Source organism: Castor canadensis, chromosome 2, assembly GCF_047511655.1.
Source record: "Castor canadensis chromosome 2, mCasCan1.hap1v2, whole genome shotgun sequence".
Taxonomy (NCBI): domain Eukaryota; kingdom Metazoa; phylum Chordata; class Mammalia; order Rodentia; family Castoridae; genus Castor; species Castor canadensis.
The window spans coordinates 194,388,944-194,414,269 of NC_133387.1; the positions used below are offsets into that span (position 1 = coordinate 194,388,944).

Here is a 25,326-nt window from a genome sequence, read left to right on the forward strand (position 1 = left end):
TTTGGATTCACAGCTTGAATAATAATGCACATGTACATTCAGACATATTTGCAAAGGATTTGGTACAATTTACACACTGTGCTATGCATGTACTGTTCTCAGAAGACTTAACAGAAAAACAGATGCAGTTTCTGCCCTCAAGAAACTCACAGTCTACTAAGCAGATTTGCAACTTTTCTATAGTTTCTTTGAATCTGACAATTAGAAAACAAATTTTTTAAATGTTTAAGACATCTGAAACTTGCCATATTTCATATTAGTGAAATACAAGTATACTTTCCATATTTCACATCAGTGAAATACAAGTATACTTGCCATATTTTACATTAGTGAAATACAAGTATACTAAGGGACTCTTGAATTTAAGGTCATTTTCAAAAAACTCCATAAAAAATGTAATGGTAAAGTTTATCTCCTTAAATTGTGCTCATTCAATAAGAGACATTACTGAGCGTATATAGCTACAGGAAACCATGGGGGGAAATGCTTGAAGATAAAGCACAGACAACATTTTTTGGAGTAGGACCCTAATAACTCAGAAAATAAGAGCAAGAACTGATAAATAGAATTACATCAAATTAAAAGGCATCTGCACAGCTAAGGAAACAATTATCACAACCAAGAGACAACCTACAGAATGGAAGAAAAATTTGCCAGATAAAGGATTAACTTCCAGAATATATAAGGAGCTCCAAAAATTAAACATCAAATGATGGCTTCTGAGAAACTGTCTCCTGGTTATTTAATCTTTTTCTCATGGGTCATAAAGTCAAATACCTATAGTAAAAAAAAAGAAGTAAGCCTTGTGGTTTCTGAGGACCAACTAGGAAAAAAAGGCCAAATCTTACTGGTTACCACTTTAGCATGGAGAGGCCAATTGCTGCCATTACAAAATTCTGGCTTGTTGTATAAAGTATTTTTAACATCCCAGGGAATTCAGAAATGCAAATGTTTATGTATAATGTACTAATCTTTAGGCTGGAGAAAAATTATTTTTAAGTCTTATGGAAGACAATTTATATCTTCCTTCTCATGATGTACATCTTATCCAGAAATCTTAATTTTTTTATACTCACTTGGTTTATTCTAGCAGTCTCCTTCTTGTTTTATGTCTCTCTCTTTCCTTCTCACTTATTCCAGGTAACCTTCTTTATTAACTTTGTGTTTCTAAAGTCTGGCCACTCTGCTACTCCTTCTTTGGTTATTATTATATAATAGACAGTGCTATCTAATTTAACACCTACTTATTATCTTATTTCTTCAGAAGTTACTTTGGTATACCCAGCAGATTTTAAAGTTTTATGGTCCAATATTACATCTAACTTTCCTTTTATTAAAAATGTAGCACAAAGGAAAAATGAAAACAGTTGCCAAGTGAACATTCAATTAAGTTAAATGGCAACTGAACACTTAAAATATTGCATATTATCAGGGGACAGCATAACTTGGTAGAAAATTTCAACCACTGTCTAAGGCACACAGAATATAGAAGAGATGAGTAATTTACTATGAGATGATATGAGTGGTTCACAGGATTGGAGTCTAATACAGAGTTGCCAAAGTATTTATTTCTCTCTATGCAAATTATAACACCTAAATAAATCAGCCCAATCTTAGTTTATCAGTCAAATTAGGGTGGGTAATGTATTATCCTTTTGTTATTCTGTTCTCCTTGCTTTTTAAGAGATAGTTAAGCTGTCATTCTGACCTAGGAGAAAAGAAAAAAGAAAATACTTTTTAAGTATATTATAAATATGTGTATTAACTCAAGGACTCCTGCTCCCTTCCCAATATAATCATAGATTTTTGCCACATTGCACTGAGATTATTTGTGGTCTTCAATAGAATGTGTGCCACTTGAGAGCAAAGAGGCTTGTGAACCCCACAATGTTATACTGGTTGGCACTCTAGACACAGAAAAATTATCATTGAAATTGGAGAGAAGTGAGAAGTTTAGTAGGTCTAGGTGTTTCTAGAACAACCTGGACAGGGTGGTAAGAATGAATGATCTTTTGAGACATGGATCATAATTTTAAATGGAGACATCATGCTATCTCTGTTCACAGTCACACATTCTGGCAGTATCAATAATTCAGGTGTAATTGTTCTCCTGAGACATAAGTACTCAGAAGGAGGGTGGAAGGCAACTGGTGTGACTATCCCATAAGCCTTGCACAGTCTGAGTCTTGAAGGCAATGTATTTTAATGAGAAATGATCATTACACTCCTCCAACAGTCACCTACTCAGATAGAGACGTCTATGAAGAATTGCTTTCATTTCTTTTATAGTCCAAATACTCACTAACACAGACTCTATTACAATTAAAACCTTAAGCGGGTGCTCAAAAATTGAATCAAAACACTAATATCTAACCATCAATTCCTAATTTCCTCCATTGTTATACACAGACTTTCACTGGGTATTAATTTGGTGCTGCTATGTGCAAGACATTGTGCCCCAAGTCAAGCACTAGGAATTAACTCATAAATACAGTAGAATCTCACTCATCCAGGCACTCATATTTCAGTGGGAGATATGCAATAAGTGATTATATAATAACGAAAGTCCAAGGTGCCATGGGATGATAGCAAATTGAAGCCTAAACCTGACTGGGGTGATCAAAAAAGACTCCCCATAAAAGATGACCAGATATCCAAGACCCACCAACTGATTCTTGTAGCTATTATCTTTTCTTAAGAATGAAAATAACATATGCAATCAAACTTGGAAAGTTACGATTTCATCTAGAAGTAACAAGTGCTTGTAATCACCAATTTTATTGGCTCTTTAAATGAGAAATAATCAACATAGGTAATGACAACTTTAGCTCATTAAAGCTGCTATGTTTATTTTAAAATAATAAAAGTGTGTAAGCAGAGATCAAAAGTGGCAATTGCTAATTGAACAAGGTATTCTGCCCTAAAATTGGCTCAAATGTCTAAAGATTTCTCTAGTTTACCTTCTCTGTATGGTCAAGGTGAGACAAAGTCAGCATTCAGAGGCAATATCTCTACATTTGCTTTTGTTTAGATAATGTTAATCAGAAAAAAAGTGTAAATATATTTAATTGTAAATGTAAGCCAAATTCAGAAATATACAAATTAAAAATAGAAAATCAGCATAAAAGCATTAAAGAAAAGTAATTGCTACCACAATATTGCTATAGTCATTTCAATCTCCTCTTCATATTATAGTTCTTACAAAATTGCAATTAAAACAGAACCCTCCTTTTATATTCCCATTAGATGTTACAGATCTCCCATATATTAAAAACAGCTATGCTACGGTACTTAACTGTTACATACTGTTCTGTCAAATAGATTGCACATTATTTCAGTCTAAGGTTAAAGCAGAAAAATAATACTATCACTAAGTGGAAAATTTCCCTTTGAACTGAAACAAACTATGAAGTGTAGGAAAGGTTAAGACAATGCCACTTTGAAAATAAATACAATTTTAGCAGCAATTCCTCTCTAAATGATAATATTCACACTTTAGTTTCTAATTTGTGATTTTATCACTTCTATAAAATGAGACTTTATTTCACAGTTACTTGTGTTTTCATAACATATAATCATTACCAATTTTGTGAAAATAACAAGAGCCAAATGCTACAAGTGTGCATACATTATATGTATATGTAAAACCTCTGACATATCCTATATATATAACAGAATGCAAAGTTATTTGATCTCTATATATGCATACAAATTTATTTTCAAGAAATAAATTTGTAAGAATATTGGTCAAAAAATGTACATAAAAGTTGATGATTCACTATACTGAAAGACATGAATAATCTTATATTACAAATTATATAACCACTATCTCACTGCATTTCTTTTGGTAGCCTATATGTATATTTGTGTGGGGGAGGTGCAAATACTCAATCATCTATGATAGTAATTATACTAATTATTAAGTATGATCATTTTTGACTCAATTTTAGACCAGTATTTCTTTCTTTATGGTATGTGACTGTGATACATTGCAATTATAGTAAAGATTCTTATTTGTGCTAACTGAATTAAATACATGAATTCCATCAATAACAGTAAGTTTGAAAAGATGAATAATCTGAAATTTAACTGGAAATGAAATATGTAGTGTTCTACCATCCTTTTAATCTGTAAGGAAATTTAATCACCTTTACACACATTGTAATTGATGTTTATTTTTGTTTCTCTTTTTATTTCCTCCCAGAGATTTCATCTCTTTTATAATCTGTTTTGATCTTAAAAGATCTGGTTTTCAATTCTTAAGAAACGTCATTGAGATGATAACCTAAGTATTTGTTGTCGGGTAAGTATTTGCAGTTCTTATTGAAAAATAGTGAGCAGAATACATACAATAATGGGCTCCACCAGCAGCAACTGAAGAAACAAAATTACATTTTTGTCTAGGAAACAGTTTCTTAGTGTAGCATTTGGTATGAGAACGAAGCCATGTTTTGCTATATACATGAATGATGAGCAGGCTGCTGGAAGTCTTTCTAAAACACCAATGTAATTATGCTATGAGCTGCTTAAAATAATTCTTGCTGTCTTCTTCCCCAGAATAAAGAGCAACCTCCTTATCCTAGCAAAAAGGACAGTTTCCAGACCTCTGCAATGCTATACCCTCCCTCCTCTCCACCTTCCACTGCCACCCACCTAGTACATTCTCCAGACGCATCACCATTCTCCAATGTCATCCACACACCTTTATACTTTTTCTGTCATTCTATTTTGCCTGCCTAGAATATCTTTATCTCTCTTCAACTCATGGCAGTTTCAGGCATCTCTCAAGATTCCAAGGGGTTGGCATACAATTTCTGAGGTTCTTTCCCAACACCTTATGTGAGGGAAATGGGACAGAGAACAGATTGGGACAAAACCAACAACTGATTTTTCATGTCATTCATTGACTAGAGTTACCCACTATCTGAACAATACCGTAGGAACTCTATATTTTGAGAAACAAATGGAAGTCAGCCAGGACTGGTGTTTTATGTTCTTCTAAACAATCAATGTTTTAAAGTCATTTAACAAGATATTTCACTTCGAGGATATCATTATTGCATCTGCACATAAAATCTTTATGTACACAGAGAAACATGAGATTAGGAGGAGATTAGAACTCGTAGGGGATGGTGGAGTGTCTCAAGTGATAGAGTGCCTGCCTAGCAAATAGGAGTCCCTGAGTTTAAAACCCAGTACCACCACCAAAAAAAATTAATAATCTTGGGATGTACAAAATTCCTCAAACAGTCTATCAGGTATAAATTAATTTAACCATTCCCCAAATAAATGTTCTAAAGTTATGCTTTCATGAACATTTTCATGTGTGGAATTTTCAATGACTTTCAGTAAATTCTGACAAATTGATCAATGTTGAATGCCACAGCCATTGTGAGTCTTAAAATTCTCTGTCTTTATCATCAAAGGTAGCTATTTATTAAATAAAATTATATCTCTCATTGTAATTTGTTGTTGTTATTATTAATATGTTTTGTGGTTGGTTTCCTATACATATTTATTTGTTCCAATACGAATTATCCATTATGTAACTTTTGTCTATTGTTTTTACTCTGAATGAAGGATGTATGTCTGTGGGAGCATGACAGTCATCCTTTATCCTTTCTGATTGCATGAGATATTTCCCCAAAATTAAATGGATTTTTTGTTTGTTCATTTTAATGTTAAAAAAATACAAGTGCAGTGAAATGACAATCTTTATGTATAATATGGAGAAACTTGATTAAATTAACTATTTTAGGATAATTCACTTTCAACCACCCACATACACCTAAAAGTCTTGATTCATGTCCTGATGTCATCTCATATCTACCCTATATTTGAACCTGTTTAAATTTTAATCACTGATATAGAGAATAAAAGAGTAATGTGTCACATAGAATTTACAATAGTGTACAGGTAACTGAATTAAGATTGACAGTGGTTGGAGATGTAGATCAGTGATAGAGAATCTGCCTAGCATGTGCAAAGACCTGGGCTCCATACTCAGCACCTTGAGGAAAGAAACATTAAGGGTGGCTTTAATGTTTTCAAACAAGATGAATTTAACTTTCATTATAAATATTTTAAAGTACTTTCTGGAGAGTTGAATTTTGAATTTGTAGCAATTCATGTGTTAAAAAGAGCAGTCTCAACATAAACCAACAGTGCTACACCTTATGTGCACAATGCCTAAGTAATTAGGACTCATATTACTTGGCCAGTTCACATCAACTCATATTCATGAGTTTCAGGAATATAGAATTTAATTTTGGAAAGATCATAACTGGAATGTGGGAGTTAACCTTAAAGTCATTATATTTTAAGGAATTTAGAGTAAATCCAAAGGACATATAAAATGACATAATTTAGATGCTAAAGATTTTTAAAGCTATGTTATATAAAGAAAGGTTATTAAGCTTGATAAAGTAGCAAGGGGACATGTAATATCTATTTTTAAAACTATGATGGGGTATGAGTCATGTGGAAAGGAAATTAGATGTTTTTGTGTCACACAATTCTGGCATAGAATTAGTTGTTATAGATACCCAACCAAGAAATAGAATTTTTCCCTTTCCCCCCTATCTCCCACAGTCAGCAGACAATTACTAAGCATGGAACACTTATGTTCCAGACACTGTAACAAGTTACTTTTAATAAAGTAACATCGTCATTGTGAAGGAATTCACAGTCTAATAGAGTTAATAGGTTAAATCTATCTCTAGTTGTCTATCTATCTATCTATCTATCTGCTAACTGATATACAAGGTACAAAGAGTGCTAAGCAGAAAATCTGACTCTTCAAGTAAAATCTAACCAACACCTTTCTTGCACTGGATGCATGTAATCTATTTATAATCACAGTATCTCTTTGCTACTTTCCACAAATGATACATTTATAAGCTTTGTATGCATATACCTACATTTTAAATATGTTAGATTTATGCTATATATAATATTAGAAGAATCAAGGATGGATGGAGAAATAAAATTTAAAATGGTTAGTGATGTTGTTATTGAATACTAACTATGCAATTGAGATTTCTGGCTGTCAGAGTAATAAAAGAAACATTTTGTTTTCCAGGCTTTCCATTAATAAAGGAAGAGCTATATATGTTTTTCAGGGGAAAATATCTCTCTTGATTCTAAATCTAAAGATAAGAAGTAACTTGTCTTTCAAACTTGCCTTGGGAAGCCTGTTTACACAGCTGAACATTAAGTAATTAACCAAGAATAAGATAGTTTTGAACAAGGGAGGAATAAAGGCTTATGAAATATAATAAATTGTGAAATTATAAAAGAAGTTACAATGGAGATAACCAAGAACTCTCAGGAATGATGTAATGTATTTGTCTTCAACCCCCTTTTTCAAAAGTTTTCTAGTGCTATGAACTTTAAGAAGTGCTGAGGATGCAACCAACGTCTGAACAGATGGGATTCTCCTGAGTGTGCTCACTCGCTCACCTGGCCTTCCTAGTTGTCCTCTCTCCATGTTCACAGCAGTTTGCATCAGCACATTCAATTCTTTTGTCAGCAGACACCAAATACAACACAAATTCTCTTCTATCAGATTTATATTTATCACAGTGCTCTCTCTGGCCAGCGTGATGTACATCAATTTGCATTAATAATCTCAACTTCTTCCTCCTAGAATATATTTTCTTTCTTACTTTAGCTCATGCTATACATTGAATGTAATGAAAACAAATGAGAGGATAAAAGCTTAAGATAAAAAAATGGGTAACATTTCTTTTGGATATGCTTCCTTATTGTAATTGTTTCCTTTGCTTGATGTTTTCTAAGATAATACATGAAAAGTGCTAGGAACCTTGAGGATGCACCAAATGCTTGAAGAGAAAACTCATCACATATTGCTCATTCACTTAGGCACAAGTTTTACCAATTCCTGTGCCCTACACATGTGTAAGAGTATGAGGACATAGCATTTAACAAGCAAACAGCCCTTTTTCCTGAGAGATTTTATTCTGGTGGCAAATATAAATGATAAATAATTAAAAAGATAAAAATAATAATTGCAGATTGTGATAAAAAGCAAAGATAACATTAGGCTTATCATATGATATAGATTAATTGCAGTTATGGAATGAAAGGGCTTATATGTAACAGGTTAACCTGGCAGGTTTTTCTGAGGTAGTAATACTTCATTTGCACCTTGGAGTTTCAGAAAAACCTAGTTAAATAACCAGATTGAAGGATTCCAGGGAAAATGAGAGGCAAGTACAAACGCACAGAGGAAAGAAGACTAGAGTGTATGGTAGACCAGGCAAAGAAGCAGACAAGAGTCAGATCGTGTGGGATAATGGAAAAGCTGAAGTTTTATGCTAAGGAAATGAAAATCCTTTGGACGGTTTTAAGTGAGGAAGAAGAAACAGTCTCTGATTTGTAAATTCAGAAGGGACTTCTGGCTCCAGGACATAGAGTAGATGGAGAAAGGCAAAGTATAGAAGCATGAGATTAGTTTTGAAATTATTAAGGTAGTACCTGGGCCTTGGGCATGGATGGTGGGATTAGAAATAGAGAAAGTGAAAAATACTTGTGATGTACTTTAGATGTAGACACCAAGGACTTGGTTGGATGGTGAGTGATAATCAGAAAAAAGAAAAACATAAAGGAAGTATTAGAAGGAGCAGTAAAGCAGATCATGAAAAGTTTAAAAAACCTCCAGTATGACTTCTAAGGATTGTCAGAAAAGGATAAATAGGTGAAGAATAGAAAATACAAGAACTTTGAAAGAGATAAAATGCAGATTTGTTGCTCAACTTTAGTTGATTTCTTGTGCCATTCAATGTGCACAAATGTAGCAGTTGAATGTATTTGCAAAAAATATAGCTTATTCAAATACACAGTGCAGGGAAAAAAATAAAGATTGAGTACTAACACCCATAAAATAAATTTTAAAAAGTTTAATGTTACCAATATAAAATTTAAGACCATGAAGATACTAGAAAATATAGGATGATATTTTATAGCTGTAAGGATAAGAATGTTTTTTAAATCATAACACAAAACTCAGAAACCATATAGAAAATGATTCCCAAATTTGATGAAATAAAAACTTAAAACATCATATGACAAAAGTTATCATAAATGAAACTAGAAAGCTAAAGGCAAAGTGGAAAAATTATTTGTAACATATAAGACAAAGTTAATTTCTAGAACCTGTAAAATATTTCTATATATAAAAAAGAAAGCATTGACTTGAAAAGGAGAAGAAGAGACAGTTCACAGGGAAAGAATTATGAAGGTCTAATAAACAGAGGAAAATTTTCTCTCAGCTTCTCTCTTAATCAAAAATATGCAAATTAAATCAGCAATTAGATGTCATTTTCAACCATCAGGACAAGTGAAGATGCAAGAGACTGATAATGGCTAGTGCTGGCAGGTCATGGAGAAGCGATTATTCTCACACACTAGCGTTTGTAAATTTAGACAGCATTTTGTTTCTAGAGAAAATAGGAAAATATCAACTAACCCAACATCATATAGCATAGAAATTTCACTTCTAGGAACTGATTCTACAGGAATATTCACACAGGTACACAAAGGGTTTTGCTGTTGTTTAGAATATTAAAAATGTGAGATGGATTGGTGGTACATACCTATGATTGTAACACTTGGAAGCTGAGACAGGAGGATCGTAAGTTTAAGATCAAGGGCACCCTGGGCTACACAGTGAGATGCTTTCTCAAGAAAAACAGGGCCAGGGATGCACCTCAGTGGTAGAGTGCTTGCCTAGTCCCTGGGTTTAGTCCCCAGCACATGCAAACACTAAATAAATAAATAAATAAATAATAAAAATAAAAATAAGAAAATGAATGAATGAATGAATGAATGACTATTGATCCAGATGGAGACTGAGTACATTAATCATATAAATTTCTCACGACGACATGTTCTCTAGCAGTAAAAGAATGTGAAATAGTTTTTATATATTGACAAAAATTGTTTTATGATTAAGAGAAATAAACCACTAAGGTATACAGTTATATTTGCAACAAATATTTTTATTTCTAGATATCTAACAGAAGGTTAACTTTTCACTATTCTTCATCTCAACAAATCGATACAGAAAAAATAAGTCTTAAAATACATAAGCAAATTGTTTATTCTGATTATGTCTGTAATTTTCACTTTTATTAATATTTAAGTTTATTTTGAATTACTTGAAGTTTTCATAAGTATGTACTTGCCTTAAAATTAAAATATGAATAATGAACAGGATATAGAGCATGATATATTGAAATTTATTGATAAAAATGCATTTGGAGCAAGGACATAGGTAATAAAAGTAAGTAAACACTAACCACAGGGTATGCTGTATCTGCTGCTATATTTGGAGAACTATAGTGAATTACAGAAAGGAACATAAGCCTCAAATATTTTTACCTTTTATTTATAGTGTATCATTGAACATTTTATGATAATATGACAGTGTAATTAAAATGGAGGCTACTGATGATACTACAGAGACTGGAACAATTTTGACTTAGACTGTACTCCTCAACAGTCATCTTATTTGGAATCAAAAAACATGTCAAAGACACTCTGAAAGAATTCAGCTGACAGCCACACACATCTAATGTAGTTTACTTGGGAAAACAGTCTTCAATATTTGTAGTTATTCTGAAATCAAATAGAGTTGTTATAAAAGAAAATAGAGGGCTGGCTGACTAATGGAACATCCAACACTGTTTGCATAGAAGTTAAGAGTCATTCAGTCAATTTTTTACCTGTGGTGATATTTATGACATGAATTTGGCAAAATAAAATAATGCGACCATCATCATTTTGATTTCTGAAACTTTTGTGCACATTACAGACCTCAAAAAAGAATGAATTTCCAAAGTAAAATGTCATACATATGTGTGGAGGAACATTGGAAGTTGTTAATGTGGTAACTTTGACCTAAACATCTTAATATTGTATGAAGGACTACCTAGATACAGTCACACCAAGTGTTGGATATTTTGTAGTACTGTAACCAAACAAGATACTGTAGCATAAATGGGTGGAAAGTAGTGTATTGGTTGAGAGAATGACTTTACAGTTGAATGCTCTGGATATGTTGTGGCATTAGGTAAATTTTCTTAGCTATGCAAATCTTTAGTTTCTCTACCTATAAAATGACAAAAATAATGCCTACCAATAAGAATTATTTAAAAAATGGAGGTAACAGAAAACTGTAGAGCATAGTTAGGCTGCTATTATAATAGTTAATATTATTATTATTATCAGAAAAGGAATGAGTTTCAAAGAACAGGGAGTTGTCAGCAATGTCAAATCCTACAAACTATTTGAAGACATTGAAGTCTAAGAAACAGCATTTGGATTTACTAATTTGTAAGTCACAGGTGACCTTCAAGAACACTGTGTTCCCAGAGCAGTGATTGTAAGGAAAAAGGTAAATAGCTTTAAAAATAGAAGGAGATGATGCAGAATGTAGCACTCATGATGGTAAGAAAATGAATAAAAATCGTAAAATTATAGAACAAGATGCAGAGACTTGAGCCAAGGATTTTTCCAGTAAGGACACACTGATTATGCTCTATATCAGGGAATATGCTAGAGGAATTTTATAGAAAATTTCCTAGTTGGTTTGAAGGATAGCATCTTATTCTACTTCTCAAGTGATGAAGGTATTTGGTTTTCTAACTTATGTGTGGCTCCCTTGGGGCCACTGAACTGGGTCTCTTGTGTGACTGGAAACTAATTGAAAAGCTGTTTAAAAGCTTAAAATTATTTCTCTGCAAATGCACACGTGTATACACTATGCACAAGAACACACAACTGTGCATAAAGTTGGGAGAATTTTTTTCCTTTTTTAATTCCCTAGCAAAGCAAAGCAATCTTGTCTATGAGTGCTCCATAATACCATATAAAGTTACCCTCTCTTACAACTTCAAATACTTTTGGCAAGTACAGCTTTAGACTCACCTACCTAGATTAAAATGAACAGTTAATTGAGAGATCAACGAGTTTCTATGGAATATCAATACAACATACAAAATGTAACTCGCCTTTCCAAAGTATAAATACAAAATATAGGTAACTTGAAATATTAGATTCACACAGAAAAAAGTGCTCCATATGACACAGAAAATGTGTACAGCTAAAATTAACTGAATTCTAACTAATTGTGTAATATTTCCACACATTTTTCTATTATGCATAAACGTCATAAGTGGTAAATGTAATTCCCCTGTGTTAAGAGATTTTAAAAAATTGAGGTTCAGAAGTATGCAGTAACTTACCCACACTCTGAATACAAATTCAAACCCATCTGGCTTATAACACTAGAGAAGACTCTCCCTTCCCCCTGTAAATAAAAGATAAAAATATTCTAGGCTAGCTGGCCGAGTGCCTCTAGTGGTGGAGTGCCTGCCTAGCAAACATGAAATACTGAGTTCAAACCCTAGTACTGCCAAAAAAAAAAATTATACATATATATATATTTATATACAAGATTATATATTAGTAGAATCTATGTGGAGTAAATAAAGATGTCTTTTCCTGGCCAAAGTACAATAGAACACTAAAGAGAAGAGGTAGAAAAACCTATGATCAAGATAATATAATTTTCTTACATTTCTTTTTTTAAATTTTATTTTATTATTTTTACATGTATTTACATGTGTATACATTATTTGGGCCACCTCCCCTTGCACCCCCCACCTCCGGGCAGAACCTGTTCCACCCTCTTGTTCTCCAATTTTGTTGAAAAAAAAAAACATTAAAAATAATAAGAAAAACATGGTGTTTTTGCTAGTTTGAAATAAGGATAGTTATACAGGGAGATTCTTTGTGTTGTTTCCATGTATATGTGTATTACCTCCCAAATTCTTTATTTAAAGTCTACAACTTCTGCGAAGGCTGATCACTATTTACTTGAAATTCGCCCACCTCTTGACTCCTATGAAATTACTCTTGCCTCATTTCCCTCTGAACTCTCTGACCCATTTTCCTTCAGTCTCCTTTGTTTAAATTTTCCTTTTCCTGACCGTTATGTATTGGTATTTCTTGGGATTTGGTGTTTAGCAATCTTTTATAACTGATGCTCAATCTGGGTGATCTCATTCATGTCCACGGCTCAGACTGAACTTAAGAACTCTGTATACTCGTGTCCAACTGTTCATTGCTATTCTTCCTTGGGGTGTCCTTTCAGCTCTTCAAAACCAGTAGAACTACATGAAATTCACCTTCCTCGCTCAAATCTCCCTCTCCTGAGTATCCTTTCCTTTGATTAGTTAGTACCAATAACTAAACTTATTTGCTCAGTTCAGAGATCAGAGAAAAGGTCCTCTATTCTCAACATATGCCTTCACCACCCTCCCACACAGATATCCAATCAATCCATATATCCTGTCAAAACTTCTGTATTTTTGTATCTAAGAGCTTTTCTCTATTCTTAGTGCTTCTCTATTTATCCAAGTTCCTGTCATGATAAATTTCATTACTTTAAAGTCCACTAATGGGGCCCTTCTTTCTGTTTTGTTCCTTTCCAACTTATTATCTCCTGTATTCAACAGGTTCTTTGTAAAATGTAAATCTGATCATGTCATTATTGGGTTCAAATAATTTACAAGGCCTCTTTATTGCAAAGAGTCTTCTTGCAACTGCCAAAGATCCTCCATAGATTTACACAGCCTCATTCCTTAGCACACCTTTCCTCCTCACAGTCAATACATCGGTCAGACCAGACCATGTTCGGTAGCTCAAACAAATGCACCTGTCTCCCTACACCTTGCTGCCTTCTCATGTAGGTCAGCGTGAACTCCTGTCTCCATCTTCAAATGACTCCTCATCTTCAAATGACGTTGACCATGCAACATTGTTCAGTGCCTCACCAGACTCAGTGTACTTATCCTTCTGGTGTTCCTCATTGTCACAGCTCTCTGTTTTTCTCTCATAGCACCATATCTTACTGAATTGTAATCTATACTATAACTGATTTGTCTCTTGCCACTGGACTATGAGCTCATTGAGGGCAGCAACTACTCTTACATGCTTTGTATTCTCAGTACCTTGATGAGTGTCTTCAGGAGAGTTGCTTTTGATAAATGTGTTTAATGAATAAATGGCTATATTGATTATCCAATCTGATGAATGAATGGATGGTTCATTACATAATATGACTCCAGCCTTTGCTATGAATACATTGCCCAGAACTATCTTGCCTTATTTTCTTCAAAATGTTGCAATTAGAGAAAAGATAAATGACAATTTGTTTTTTTTTTCTTAATTCAAGCAATCTCAATAGAGATGTAATATTTTTCACACCTGGTAAAAGCACTAGGATAGTAGTGATCTGATTCAAGCTCTGCTTTTACGGTCCAGTACCATACAGTTTTTGCCAAGTAAAGTAACTACTTTGAGTCTAAAGATACAAAACAACAAAAAAGGACAAAATAATGCCTGTCTTCTCAGACTGAAGTTTAGCTTCAGATCAAGTAAAATCCTGTACATAAGGCAGTCTAAAATATGTATTTCATAAAGTATAAGGAGTATTATAATCATTATTCATTTTAAAACCCATAAAAATAATATTACTATGTAAATAAGACACAGAGATGATAGATGATAAAGCGATAGGTGATGGATGGATGGATAGATTTTCTAAGGACAATAAGTAAAATTTTTTCCTCAGAGAAATAAACACTTGGAAGAATCCAGATTTTAAAAAATTAAGTAGTTTTTCTGACAGTTTTAAGAATGCTTAATCCTGTTTTGACACTGAACTATATCAATGCAAACTATGCATCCTCCTGTAATTTAATAAGGGGATAAGCTATGTAAATATTATTTATATCTTTGTCATTAACCTCAGGATAGAAAATTATGAGGAAGAGATAAAAATTATAAAACTAAAAATTGCTTCAAATCAGCATAGAATTTTGCTATCGATTCAAAATAAGGAAAACTACTAGAGCTACAGTAGAGACATGTCATCCATTTTCCTAGAAACAAGTGATATGGTACAATATTTTATCTAATGTAATGTATTTTTCCTACCAAATTTATAGAATCAGAATTTTAACCTCAGAATGTTTAAGATTATTATAGTCTCCCAGCAAAAAGTCTTAGAATGTTTTTTGCAGGCGATATGCTCTTGGAAGAGAAAATGTAGGACAATTTGTAAATAGTGTTCAATTAAACCCAAACAGTGAGTTTATATCATAAACCTACTCTGAGTGGAAGTTCCTACAGAACCTATTGGATATGATGTCACTTTTTCCATGTCTTTAAATTAATTAAACAATTCTAACAAAGCTACTTTCGCAAGTGCCATTCTTCTTAGGCATTTAAGATTGAAAACTCAATCGGCCACAAACAGAATAATAGCTATCTTAAGACAAAAAAGCTTTTTCATAATTACATGAGTGTAATACCTACTCTATTTGTGATTGTTGCAACTTCTCAATCAATTATCTGTTAAACAAAAAATAAATAGGAAGATTTTGAAAAGAGAGGAAAGGAAGATAAGCATATCATTAAAAAATAAGAAAAGAAAAAATGCCAACCAAGTGGTCCTCTGTATCAAAATTCAATGAGTTTGAAATATTCCATAAAATTCTATTATATTTCACTGAAGTGATAATATAAACACTTAATCTGTTTCATTACATACATCCAAATTGCCCATCTGAAATCTGAAAAACTCATTCCAAAAACTGAATATTTGTGGTTTATGTTGCCTATGACAACTCTGATTCTTTTGCAAGGGTTCTAATGTAGCTGATTTGAACTAGTAATAGAAATATCTCAAGTACTTTTATACTTTTGAAAATTTGGTGATAGAGTAATTTAGTATGTTGGTCACTACTTTTGGTCAAATTTAACATACATTATCCTCTAAATCAAAATATATCTATTCATTATTGGGAAAATATTTTATAAACAAGCCTATTTTAGGTTGTCGCAAATATTTCATAAAGAATTCTATCCAATTTAATTATCATGTTTGTTTGCAGAGATAACTATCTGAAATGTAATTACATGGAATTTTAATTAAAGAATATTGCCCACAATGACTTTATTTTTACAATATCCAGGAACTAGAGATTTATATAAAAAATGCTAGGTTAAGCTAATCAGACTGGTGAGTATATAAACTCCATACAGAGAAGAGTTTTGTTGCCCACAATATTCTTAGAGCACTAATTTGATTTTTAGAAGAAGGGCCAGCATTAAATTATTTCTGTCTGCTAGGTGACCAATATACCATATTCTTTAATCTATCTTTTGTGGGAGTATATCCTCCATAGAATAATTAAACATACTCTCCTTAATGGCCAGAATCACAGACACCAGACTCTGAAATTTTGCAAAGAGCCACCATAGGAAAATCACAATGAAAAGGAATGCAGTATATCACATATTAAATCTTTATGTTTAATACAACATGACAAATTTGAAAATCCAATCTGCACCACAGCAAGGAAAAGATTCCAGATTAATTCTCCAGAAAACTAAATGTCAAGACCAGTTTTTACCCTTTTGTAACCAAAGGCTTTCAGCTTCATATGTGAGGTTGCCTTATGCTGACTGCATTAATTAGACTGAAAAAAATCATATGTGCATATGCTTTTGGTCAGTCTATGCCACAGTCACTAATCACCTGACCCAGACTCTATGACTGTTGACTTTTTTTTCCAAATTTGGCTTAGATTTGCCTTAAGGACATTTAACATACTCATTTGTCAAAATAATTGCCCTTTTCTTTGATAGAAAACGGTTTTCCTTCTTTAAAACTTGGCTTTTTTACCAAATATTTGAAAACACCTACACAAAATCAATTATATGTGATGGTTTAAAAAAGATTACATCACCAATATCGCGAAATACTAGGATTCAAAACTGAGTTTCTCAGTCCTATCATGTTAAATAACAGCATTTTTTATAGTTTATGCTTTTTCTATTTTTTATATTCTTTCTGCAGCTTCTCATCAATTTCTCATATTTACAGGACCTTTGCCACTAACACTTTATTTCATGTACATTTTTGTTATTCAAATAAAACAATACTACTTAAAATGATCCCAAATAAGATTAACAGATGATATGGAGGAAAAAGGATTAGCACTTTACAGTTTATATCGCTGGAAGTTACTGCACAAACTTTAGTACATTTAAGATCTTAACTAATGAAAATAAGACTACTTTTAAAAAATCATTCAACATTTAACAGTAATATCCTGAAAATAATTTACTGTTGACAAAGCACCTTCTCATATATTTGGATAATGAATTATTTTTAAAGCTAGTAAAATTTGTATTGCAGAATCTTAGCAGAGACACCAGAAAAGTATTTAAATAGGCAAATAACATTCATGTGTTAAGGCCGATGTGTCCATGCAGCTATTTGAAGTGTTGACATCCTTTGTTAACACTTGGCATATAAGGCTAATAACTTACAATACTTATAAAGATGAATATCCATAGCCTCATTTATGTATATACATCATATACATTTTGGCTTAAAAAATACTCTCTTCTGCTTTAATATAATTTTAACCCTATCACTAAATAAAACAAGTCAGTTTTTAAACTAAGTAATACTCATAGGAGCTATAACATTCATGAAAAATAGTACACTGTGCCCTTTTACAAAATTTCCAATGCCTCAACCTCTTTATGAAACTAAATTCTAAAAAGAAGTAATAAGCAGAACCCCCAAATCAAGGAAAATGATCATATTATCTGTTAAATGTATTAATAACAAAAACATATTAATGAAATATTTACATTTGTGAAACAGATATCTTCCAATTATTTGAAAACTCTTTGTTTTCAGCTTCACTTTTTTCCTTGTTCACTACACTTTTTTGTACTGAGAGGACTTTTTAAATTAAAAGATGTCCCTATTTCTACAATAAAAATATTCTACAATTCAGATTAAACATTTCATTGCTGCTGTGAAACCATTAATAAATTTATATAGAAACCATTTCTCTATGTCTTAGACAATCCAAAACCATTACCTTAATATAGAAATTTCAAGCAGTGATAAATTAGCACATAAAAATGGAGGAAGCATTTGAAATATGCACTTCCTGCAAGAATGAAAAGGCAGCACAATGCTATTGACTGATTGCGTATTAAGAGTGCTTTCAATTAACCCACAGTTGATTATATTGTTTCTGCATTAAGTTACACAGAATCTTGGTGGGGAACAGTGTACAACTGTTTCCTTGTAGCATTAGGTGAGGCCACCCATTTAGTTTCATGGTGCAGGATAATAGATCCAGCTGGGTTGGTTTGTGAACTCAGGTGGATCAGAAACTAAATGCATTTGACACCCAGGTAAGGATTCATGGAGTTATATCCACAGGATACATGCATTAGGTGATAGTAGGAGACATTTACAACCCAGAATATAAGAGCAGGACAGTGTCAAGTGACATCACCAGATCATCTGCCTCGTCAACCAACCGACTCCAGTATACCTCCTCCACACCACCATTCTCCTCTTTTCCTACTCTTAGGAAACCTTCCCTCACATCTACCAGCCTAAAAGATCAGTGTGTGTCTTCTTTAAAAGCAAGACCTGAGCTTACTCAAGTGCAAAGCACATGAGAAAAGCCAAAGGAACAGAAGAAAAAACAAATAGATTTAGTACAATTTTCACCAAAGAGGCACTCAAATGAAAGGAGTAACACTGAAATGTTAAAGGAAAATTTAGAGTTGCATCGTCCAGAAAAGAAATGAGGAAGGAAGGGAGGGAGGGAGTGAGGAAGGAAGGAAGGAAGGAAGGAAACACTGACTAGATAAATATTCCTGACTAAATCTTTTCAACTCTGATTTTCTCTGAAACTAAGAAGCTGTGGGAATCGTGAATTTCTTTGTTAAAAAAAAAGATATAGTAATAATAAAGGGGAAGGAGAATCCATTGCCTCACTTTAATTCTCTTTGTATTTATCCATAAGTTATCTTTTACTTACAGGCATTTGTTACAGCAAAACTGTTGGCTGTCTCAATGTTGTCCACATGAGGTACCAAATTGAAAGGAGCTTCCGACGCATTGGGGCTGGTGTTATGAAGAAAAATTGCTAATCGAAAAGCAGTGTATTCCTGATCTGTGTTTCTGATGAAGAGACCACCTATTGAAAAAGAGCAGAAAAGCACATTCAATGCTTCCTCTTGCAAATGTGAAAGCCACCTCAAACACTGTCAAATCTACTGCCATTCTCAAGCACATACAATTAAGGAGCTATCTTTACCACCACGTCTTGGGAGCCTGGCCTTTGTCCCTAAGGTGTATGCTTAGTATTTTAGTCTTGAGGACAGCTCAGCTTTTTCTTGTTTCAGTTTGTCATGATCACAATGACCTCTGAGACCATGTAGTGTGTTTGGCTTTCTCTCACTTGTCCTCTCCAGGATTCCCAGCAAGCTGCTCGTTGCCAGCTCTGGGCATTGCTTTCTATCAGGGAGCTTGCAGACACATGGAAAAGACATTTTACATTAAAATACAGAGATGAAGGAATGTGGTGACCCAGGAAAAAACAAATCAGAAAGGAGAAATGAACTTAGTTTTTCTGCTGCTCATGGACTCAGCCTAATTAGCTCCGTTTTGTGCACAGTCCACGAGAAATGATGCAGTGTTGAGGCTGGGTTTAGCTGGAAGAAATTCAATATCTGCGTCCCATGAAAAGACAGGAGAGCAGAATAGCAAGAAAAGCCAAGGATGGAAGAGGTCCGTGGAAACAGAGTGGAAAGCGAACAATAAGGGCAAAAGCTTTCAGTAGAAAACAAAATAAAACGAGAAAAGGTCTTTGGTCTTTCTAACTTTGGAATCTGCTAATCCATAACAAGAAAATTCAAGAGGTCCAGGTGGACACGCTTTTTTAGCCAATCTCTTAAATAGCGAGAAGGCTGTGGCGTCCAGTATGGGAAGAAGTGGATTTAAAAAAAAAAAATCACACAAACTCGGTATCTCGCCATGCTGTAGAGAAAGTGAGGTGTGTGTGTGTGTGTGTGTGTGTGTGTGTGTGTGTGTTTGGGGCGGGGGGGAGAATAGTATTTAAAATACAATAGAACCCTTCCGAGGTTTTGTTTTCCCCAACTTATTCCAATCTTACTGAACAGACTGGAGCTAAAGGTGGAATCAGAGTAAGGGCTGAGAAGGATAGGTAGACAATCCTGTGGATATTCTGGTGGAACCTGCACCAAAGAGGCTATCTTTGTAAAAGGGAGAGAGAAGAAGAGGAGGGAAGGGAGCCTCCGAAGGTTTCCCCCGAATTGCTTATCAGCAACTCATTTAACTCACTTTTTTGGATAACTGCTCAGCCACATTCACACCCCACCGGAGGAGCATAGCTTACCTATTTGCACGCTGCTCGGAAAGGCTCCCATGGCGAGTCCCCAAAATCCAGAAAATAACAAGACAATCTGTCTGCAAATAATCCTCATCTTCTTATTCTCCTCTCCCTGGCGCGCGCTCTCTCTTTCTCTAACACTCTTGCTAAAGGTTGTTCAGAGAGGCATTGAAGACGATGGCGCTAAAATTGAAAACAACCGAAAAAAGAAAAAAAGGGAGAGATAGGTTTGGCTGGTTTGTGATGAGGACTATTTCCCTTTAGCAATCCATCCCGAGCTGCCAGATTTTTCCCGCAGTCTCCATAGCTCTGGGAGAGGTTTTCTGTCCGGCTGCAAATGTTTCACATGCAAAAGATGGTGGTGGAGCGTCTAGTGGCTGCTGGCGGCGCAGGGATGAGACATGCGCTCTGTCTTTGCCTCACTTGCACTCGCGCTCGCCCCTCGCCTTCTCACATACACACAAACACTGGCGCCACGGCCGCCGCACGCGCTCGCCGACTCGCGCCTGCCCGCATCTCCCCCCTCCGCACCAAAGCCTGCACCAGCTCCAGGCATCGCCGCCCTCCCGGCGTCCCCAACCCGGGCGCGCACTGCTCCACGCGCCCCTCGCCCACCGCCAGCCTGGCTTCTCCCAGTGGGTGCTCACCCGAGCGCCTTGGACTCTGCGACGCGCTCCGAATCCAGTCTGGAGACAGGGTTTTCCTTCCCCGCCACACTTCCTACTCTCCTCTTTCCCGGTGCGCAGAGGGTCGGACTCTAGAGATGGGCACCCCCTCAAAGCGCCCCTCTCTTTTGCTTTCCAGGCGCCCCTGCTTCTTGGCTTCACTTGGCAGGAAATTGGCCCACTGGCCAGATCTGCAAGCATGGATCAGGGGCTCGGGAGGTTAAAACCCCCCCATGGCCCCGGTCCCCTGCCGCATCCTGCAGGCTGGCGGGCAGGACCGGCTGCCTCCCTCCTCTGGCGTCCTTGCCTTCGCTCTCAGCCTAGCCCTTTTCTGCCACTGGGCTGCGCGCGGGGGACTCCGGGTCCTGGCTGCAGCAAAGATTTCTCACCAGCAAACAGCCCGGGAATCTGGAAAGCCTGTGATGGGAATGGATGGATGAGGTGAAGGTGCTCAGCGAGGGAAAGGAGAAAAGATGGGCAAAGGGCTGCCCTAGGTGGGTCTAAAAATCTGGGGACAAAGAGGAAAGAATTGGAGGAGGTAAGGCTGGGGAAGACAGCCTGGGAAGTTTAAAGATCTTAGGAAAGGGAGAAGGAAGGAAAAGGTTAATTTAAATAGTGCACAAAGTTAAGGGGAAAGAACTGGATGGGGGAAAGACAGAAAATTGAAAGGGACCTCTACTATGACAGACATGAGGCAAAGTAGGAAGAACTAAGTGAAGTGTGAAGAAGCAAAAGTGATGAAAGCCTCCCCTCTTTCTTTCCAGTGGCTTATTGAGGGAGACCCTTTCTTCTATGCATGTCTCACTTCAGGAGCAGGGGGGACATGGTTCAAAGACTAATGAAGGAGGAGGACAAGAGCAGTGTGTACAAGTGTCTGATAGAAAATGGACTGGTTTCCATACCATCACTTTTTTGTTTGGGGATTTGGAATGCGAGTTCTACCCGCAGTGACCCCTAGGAAGACATAGGCTATTTGTTGATAGTGCCAGTATTGCTTTGACTGTATAAAAGCAAATGAGAAAATTATCCTAGAAAGTTCTAGGTCTATGGTATCACTTTCTTTCCAGAGTCACCTTTGAACTTGGTTGTCTGGAGGCCACATCCAGAGGAGTGACAGTGGTAGCTGTGGTAGTAATGAACAGCAGGTCTCTCATTTCCTTTGTATGTTTTGACTTTTCCCAATCACTAAACACAATTCCCTAATGCCAGTAAACTAAGAATCATTAAAAGTATTGATTCCCCTTAAAGGTTACAGAAAACAGGGTAGTGTCTCTTATTAAAATTTTTGAAATATAGCAAGTACCTAAGTTTGTCAACTGTAATGTTTGGGGAAAAGGAGAGAACTATCAAAATCTTGCAAGAATCCTACCTGATAAAGATTTTTTTAAAAATATGTATTACCTTCACTACTTCAAGCATTTTCCTTTGAATTTTTATTTTTAATTATAAATTGACAAAATTTAGGCACATATATTTATGGGGTACAAAGGGATGTTAATATTTATGAATATAATGCAAAATAACTGAATCTATCTAATTAACATATTTATCACTTCTCATAATTTTCTTTTTTTGTATTGAGAACATTTGGAACTATGCTCTTGGTGATTTTGAAACCACAAGGATATAGAGAAAAGGGAGCCTTTGTACACTGTCAGTGGAAATATGAATTAATACAGCAGATATGGAAACTATATGGAGATTCCTCAAAAAGCTAAAAGTTGAATTGCCATATGATCAAGTATTTCCTTCTGGATGTTTATTTACTCAAAAGACTTGAGATCAGCATGTGGACTAGAGGTTTGTGCTCTGTATTCTTTGCAACACTATTCACTGTTTCCTTATATCAGGTGTTCCCAATTACCTGTATCTGTAGTTTGCAGACAGTGTTTAAAATACCTTGTTAAGACATCAGGATGCTTTCTTCCTATATTCTGAATTTTGCCCTTATTTATTATTTTTGTTGTTGTGCTGGGTAGGGGTACATTTTGGCATACAAAAATTTTAACAATGTATCAAATACATCATACTTGAATTCACCCCCTCCACCACTCTCCTTTATCTCCCTCCCCTGGATTTTCCTTTTTAAACCACATCATTATTATTATTATTTGCTATTTATCCTCTTTCCCATTAAATTTCACCACAGATTATCATGACAAAAACAATCTATTTGTGAGTAATTGGATTACACAAATCATACATTTGTCATTTTAGTTTATGAGATTTTACTCTTCCACATCAAGTGGGATTTGAAATGTTTTCCTTTTTATCTTTTCTGCCTGTGTGAAGAGCAAGGCTGCAAATAATAGCATTCTGTTTCTATTTTAAGGAGATAATAAAATAGGCCACATAAAATTTCAGTTGAAATTAAATTAAATTAAAATTGCAAAATGCACTAAACAGTTATGCTCATCACCTACTTAGGTAACTAGTGAAGCTCTTCCTGATACACAGATGCAATTATTAAATTTTATTCTTCACAAAATTGAAAGATTGGAGTTTCATGTGTTGTAACAACACTTCTGATATGGCTACAGGAAAAGTTTTATTTTTTATTCAGCTGTCTCACCTAGACTAATATACAGATGACATAACTACAGTTTTCCAGCTTAGTAATCTGTTTTCTTTTAGCATCTATTTTTCCATGTAATTGTCACTTCTATTTTATTTTATGAATCTAAACTCTTTTTGTACATGCATACACATATATATGTGTATCTAAAACAGTGATGTCATAATTGAGTGCCTACCATACGTGTTTTCTGTCCATGTACTTGAGAAATAAAGGGGAATCAAACAATACCTCTGCTATTACTAGATTTTTAATGCCTATGAGTACTCACTAATGAGACAGGTGTTGGGCTAAGTTCTTACATATTCCACTTGATTTATTTTGGATATCGTTGAATTCATTATAAAACCCATTTAAAAGCTAAAATTCTTGCTTAAAGTTCTTACTAAAAGATAAAGCCAAAAGCTAGGATGCAAGTCAGGTAGCCTGATGTGTTCTGTGTTCTCTTTGTTAAAACCTACTGAGTCCATCAGTTTATGTACAGCAAGGGGTCTAGGAGCTGAACAGTGGAAGAATCCACAGCACTCAGAAAGGTAGTGTGATCTTCTTAAAAGACCTCAGGCTTTTAGACTAATAATGAGGGGCTGGGATGTAGCTTGGTGGCACAGTGCTTGCCTAGCATGCGCGAGGTCCTGGGTTCGATCCCAGCACCAAAAAAGACAAAAAAAATAGACTAATAATGAATATCTGGCTTCAGATGAGAGACCCAAGTTTCCTGGCCATGATACCATGGATATGTTACCTAACTTTTCTGTTCTAACAGAGTATACAAGCTTGGCAACAGTGGCTCACACCTATAATCATGGATATTTGGGAGGCTGAGATTTACAGCATTGTAGTTTGGGCCCAACACAGCCCAACACAGACACCATCTCCAAAATAACCAGAGCACAATGGACCGGGGGTGTGCCGCAAGTGCTGCAGTGCTGCTTTGTAAGGAAGAGGCCCTGAGTTCAAACTCAGTCCCACCAAAAAGAAAAAAATGAAGAGAGAGAGAGAGAATACATACAAACTTTCAGCACAGTTCTTATACAGAGTAAGCAATTCTTATTAATAAAGAGCTGGTAAAAATGTGAGCTAGGCTTAGAGGTACATACAGAGTGCTACGTGAGTAAAACATGCTTTCTAACTGTGAGTTAGGGGGATATCAGGAAGACTGAGAGAGAGAATTTGAACTAAATTTTTATATATTTTTAAAGATCATCAGTTAGAGAAAAATTAGATGCAGGACATGAAGGATCATATTTATTGCTAATTCAGGTTGTATGAGTTGAAGTACTAGACGTGAGACCAGAAAGCAAAGCAAGTGATGGATTTGATCCATCTCTCTCAGCAATATTGTCTTCATCTTACATAGATGGAGGAACATTGAGAGGTTATGAGCAAAAGGTTGAAATGATTAAATTTGCACTCTAGACTAACAATCTTAACATAAGTGTGGTAAAGCTATAAAATCAAGACACAGAGAGAAATTTGGAAGTTTTAGATATGGTCTAGGTGAGAAATGACTGTGTGAACAGAACTAAGGTTAAAATTTGCTATTTAACCCTGAAATCATACATGTTCACAAATATATATTCACAGCACGATTTTTCACAGAAAAATCACAAAAGGACCGACATGTCCTTTGTTTGACAGGAGGCTGACCTAGTGGGCTGTGGTATATCTCCACAATGGAAGGCTGTCTAGTTATACAGGAAAAGGGCAGCAGCTCTATTCACGACCATAGAGTGATCTCAAGTACATATGTTTGGTC

At 35.1% G+C, this 25,326-nt stretch overlaps 1 protein-coding gene across 7 annotated transcripts in view; it reads right to left on the reverse strand.

The window, feature by feature from the left end:
- The window catches only part of Gria4 (glutamate ionotropic receptor AMPA type subunit 4), a 335,307-nt gene extending 313,922 nt beyond the window's left edge, over positions 1–21,385 (reverse strand). For 3 of the 7 annotated variants that reach the window (XM_074066812.1, XM_074066813.1, XM_074066814.1), the window contains exons 1-2: positions 20,337–20,819; positions 18,957–19,115 (exon numbers count right to left, since the gene is read on the reverse strand). In XM_074066812.1, coding sequence (XP_073922913.1) covers positions 18,957–19,115; positions 20,337–20,424 — 247 coding nt within the window. In that variant the 5' untranslated portion in view covers positions 20,425–20,819. Of the gene's footprint in view, positions 1–18,956; positions 19,116–20,336; positions 20,820–20,977 lie in introns of those variants that run through there. The other 4 variants (XM_074066811.1, XM_074066810.1, XM_074066815.1 and 1 more) reach the window with 4 other exon arrangements.
- Positions 21,386–25,326: the final 3,941 nt, after the last annotated feature.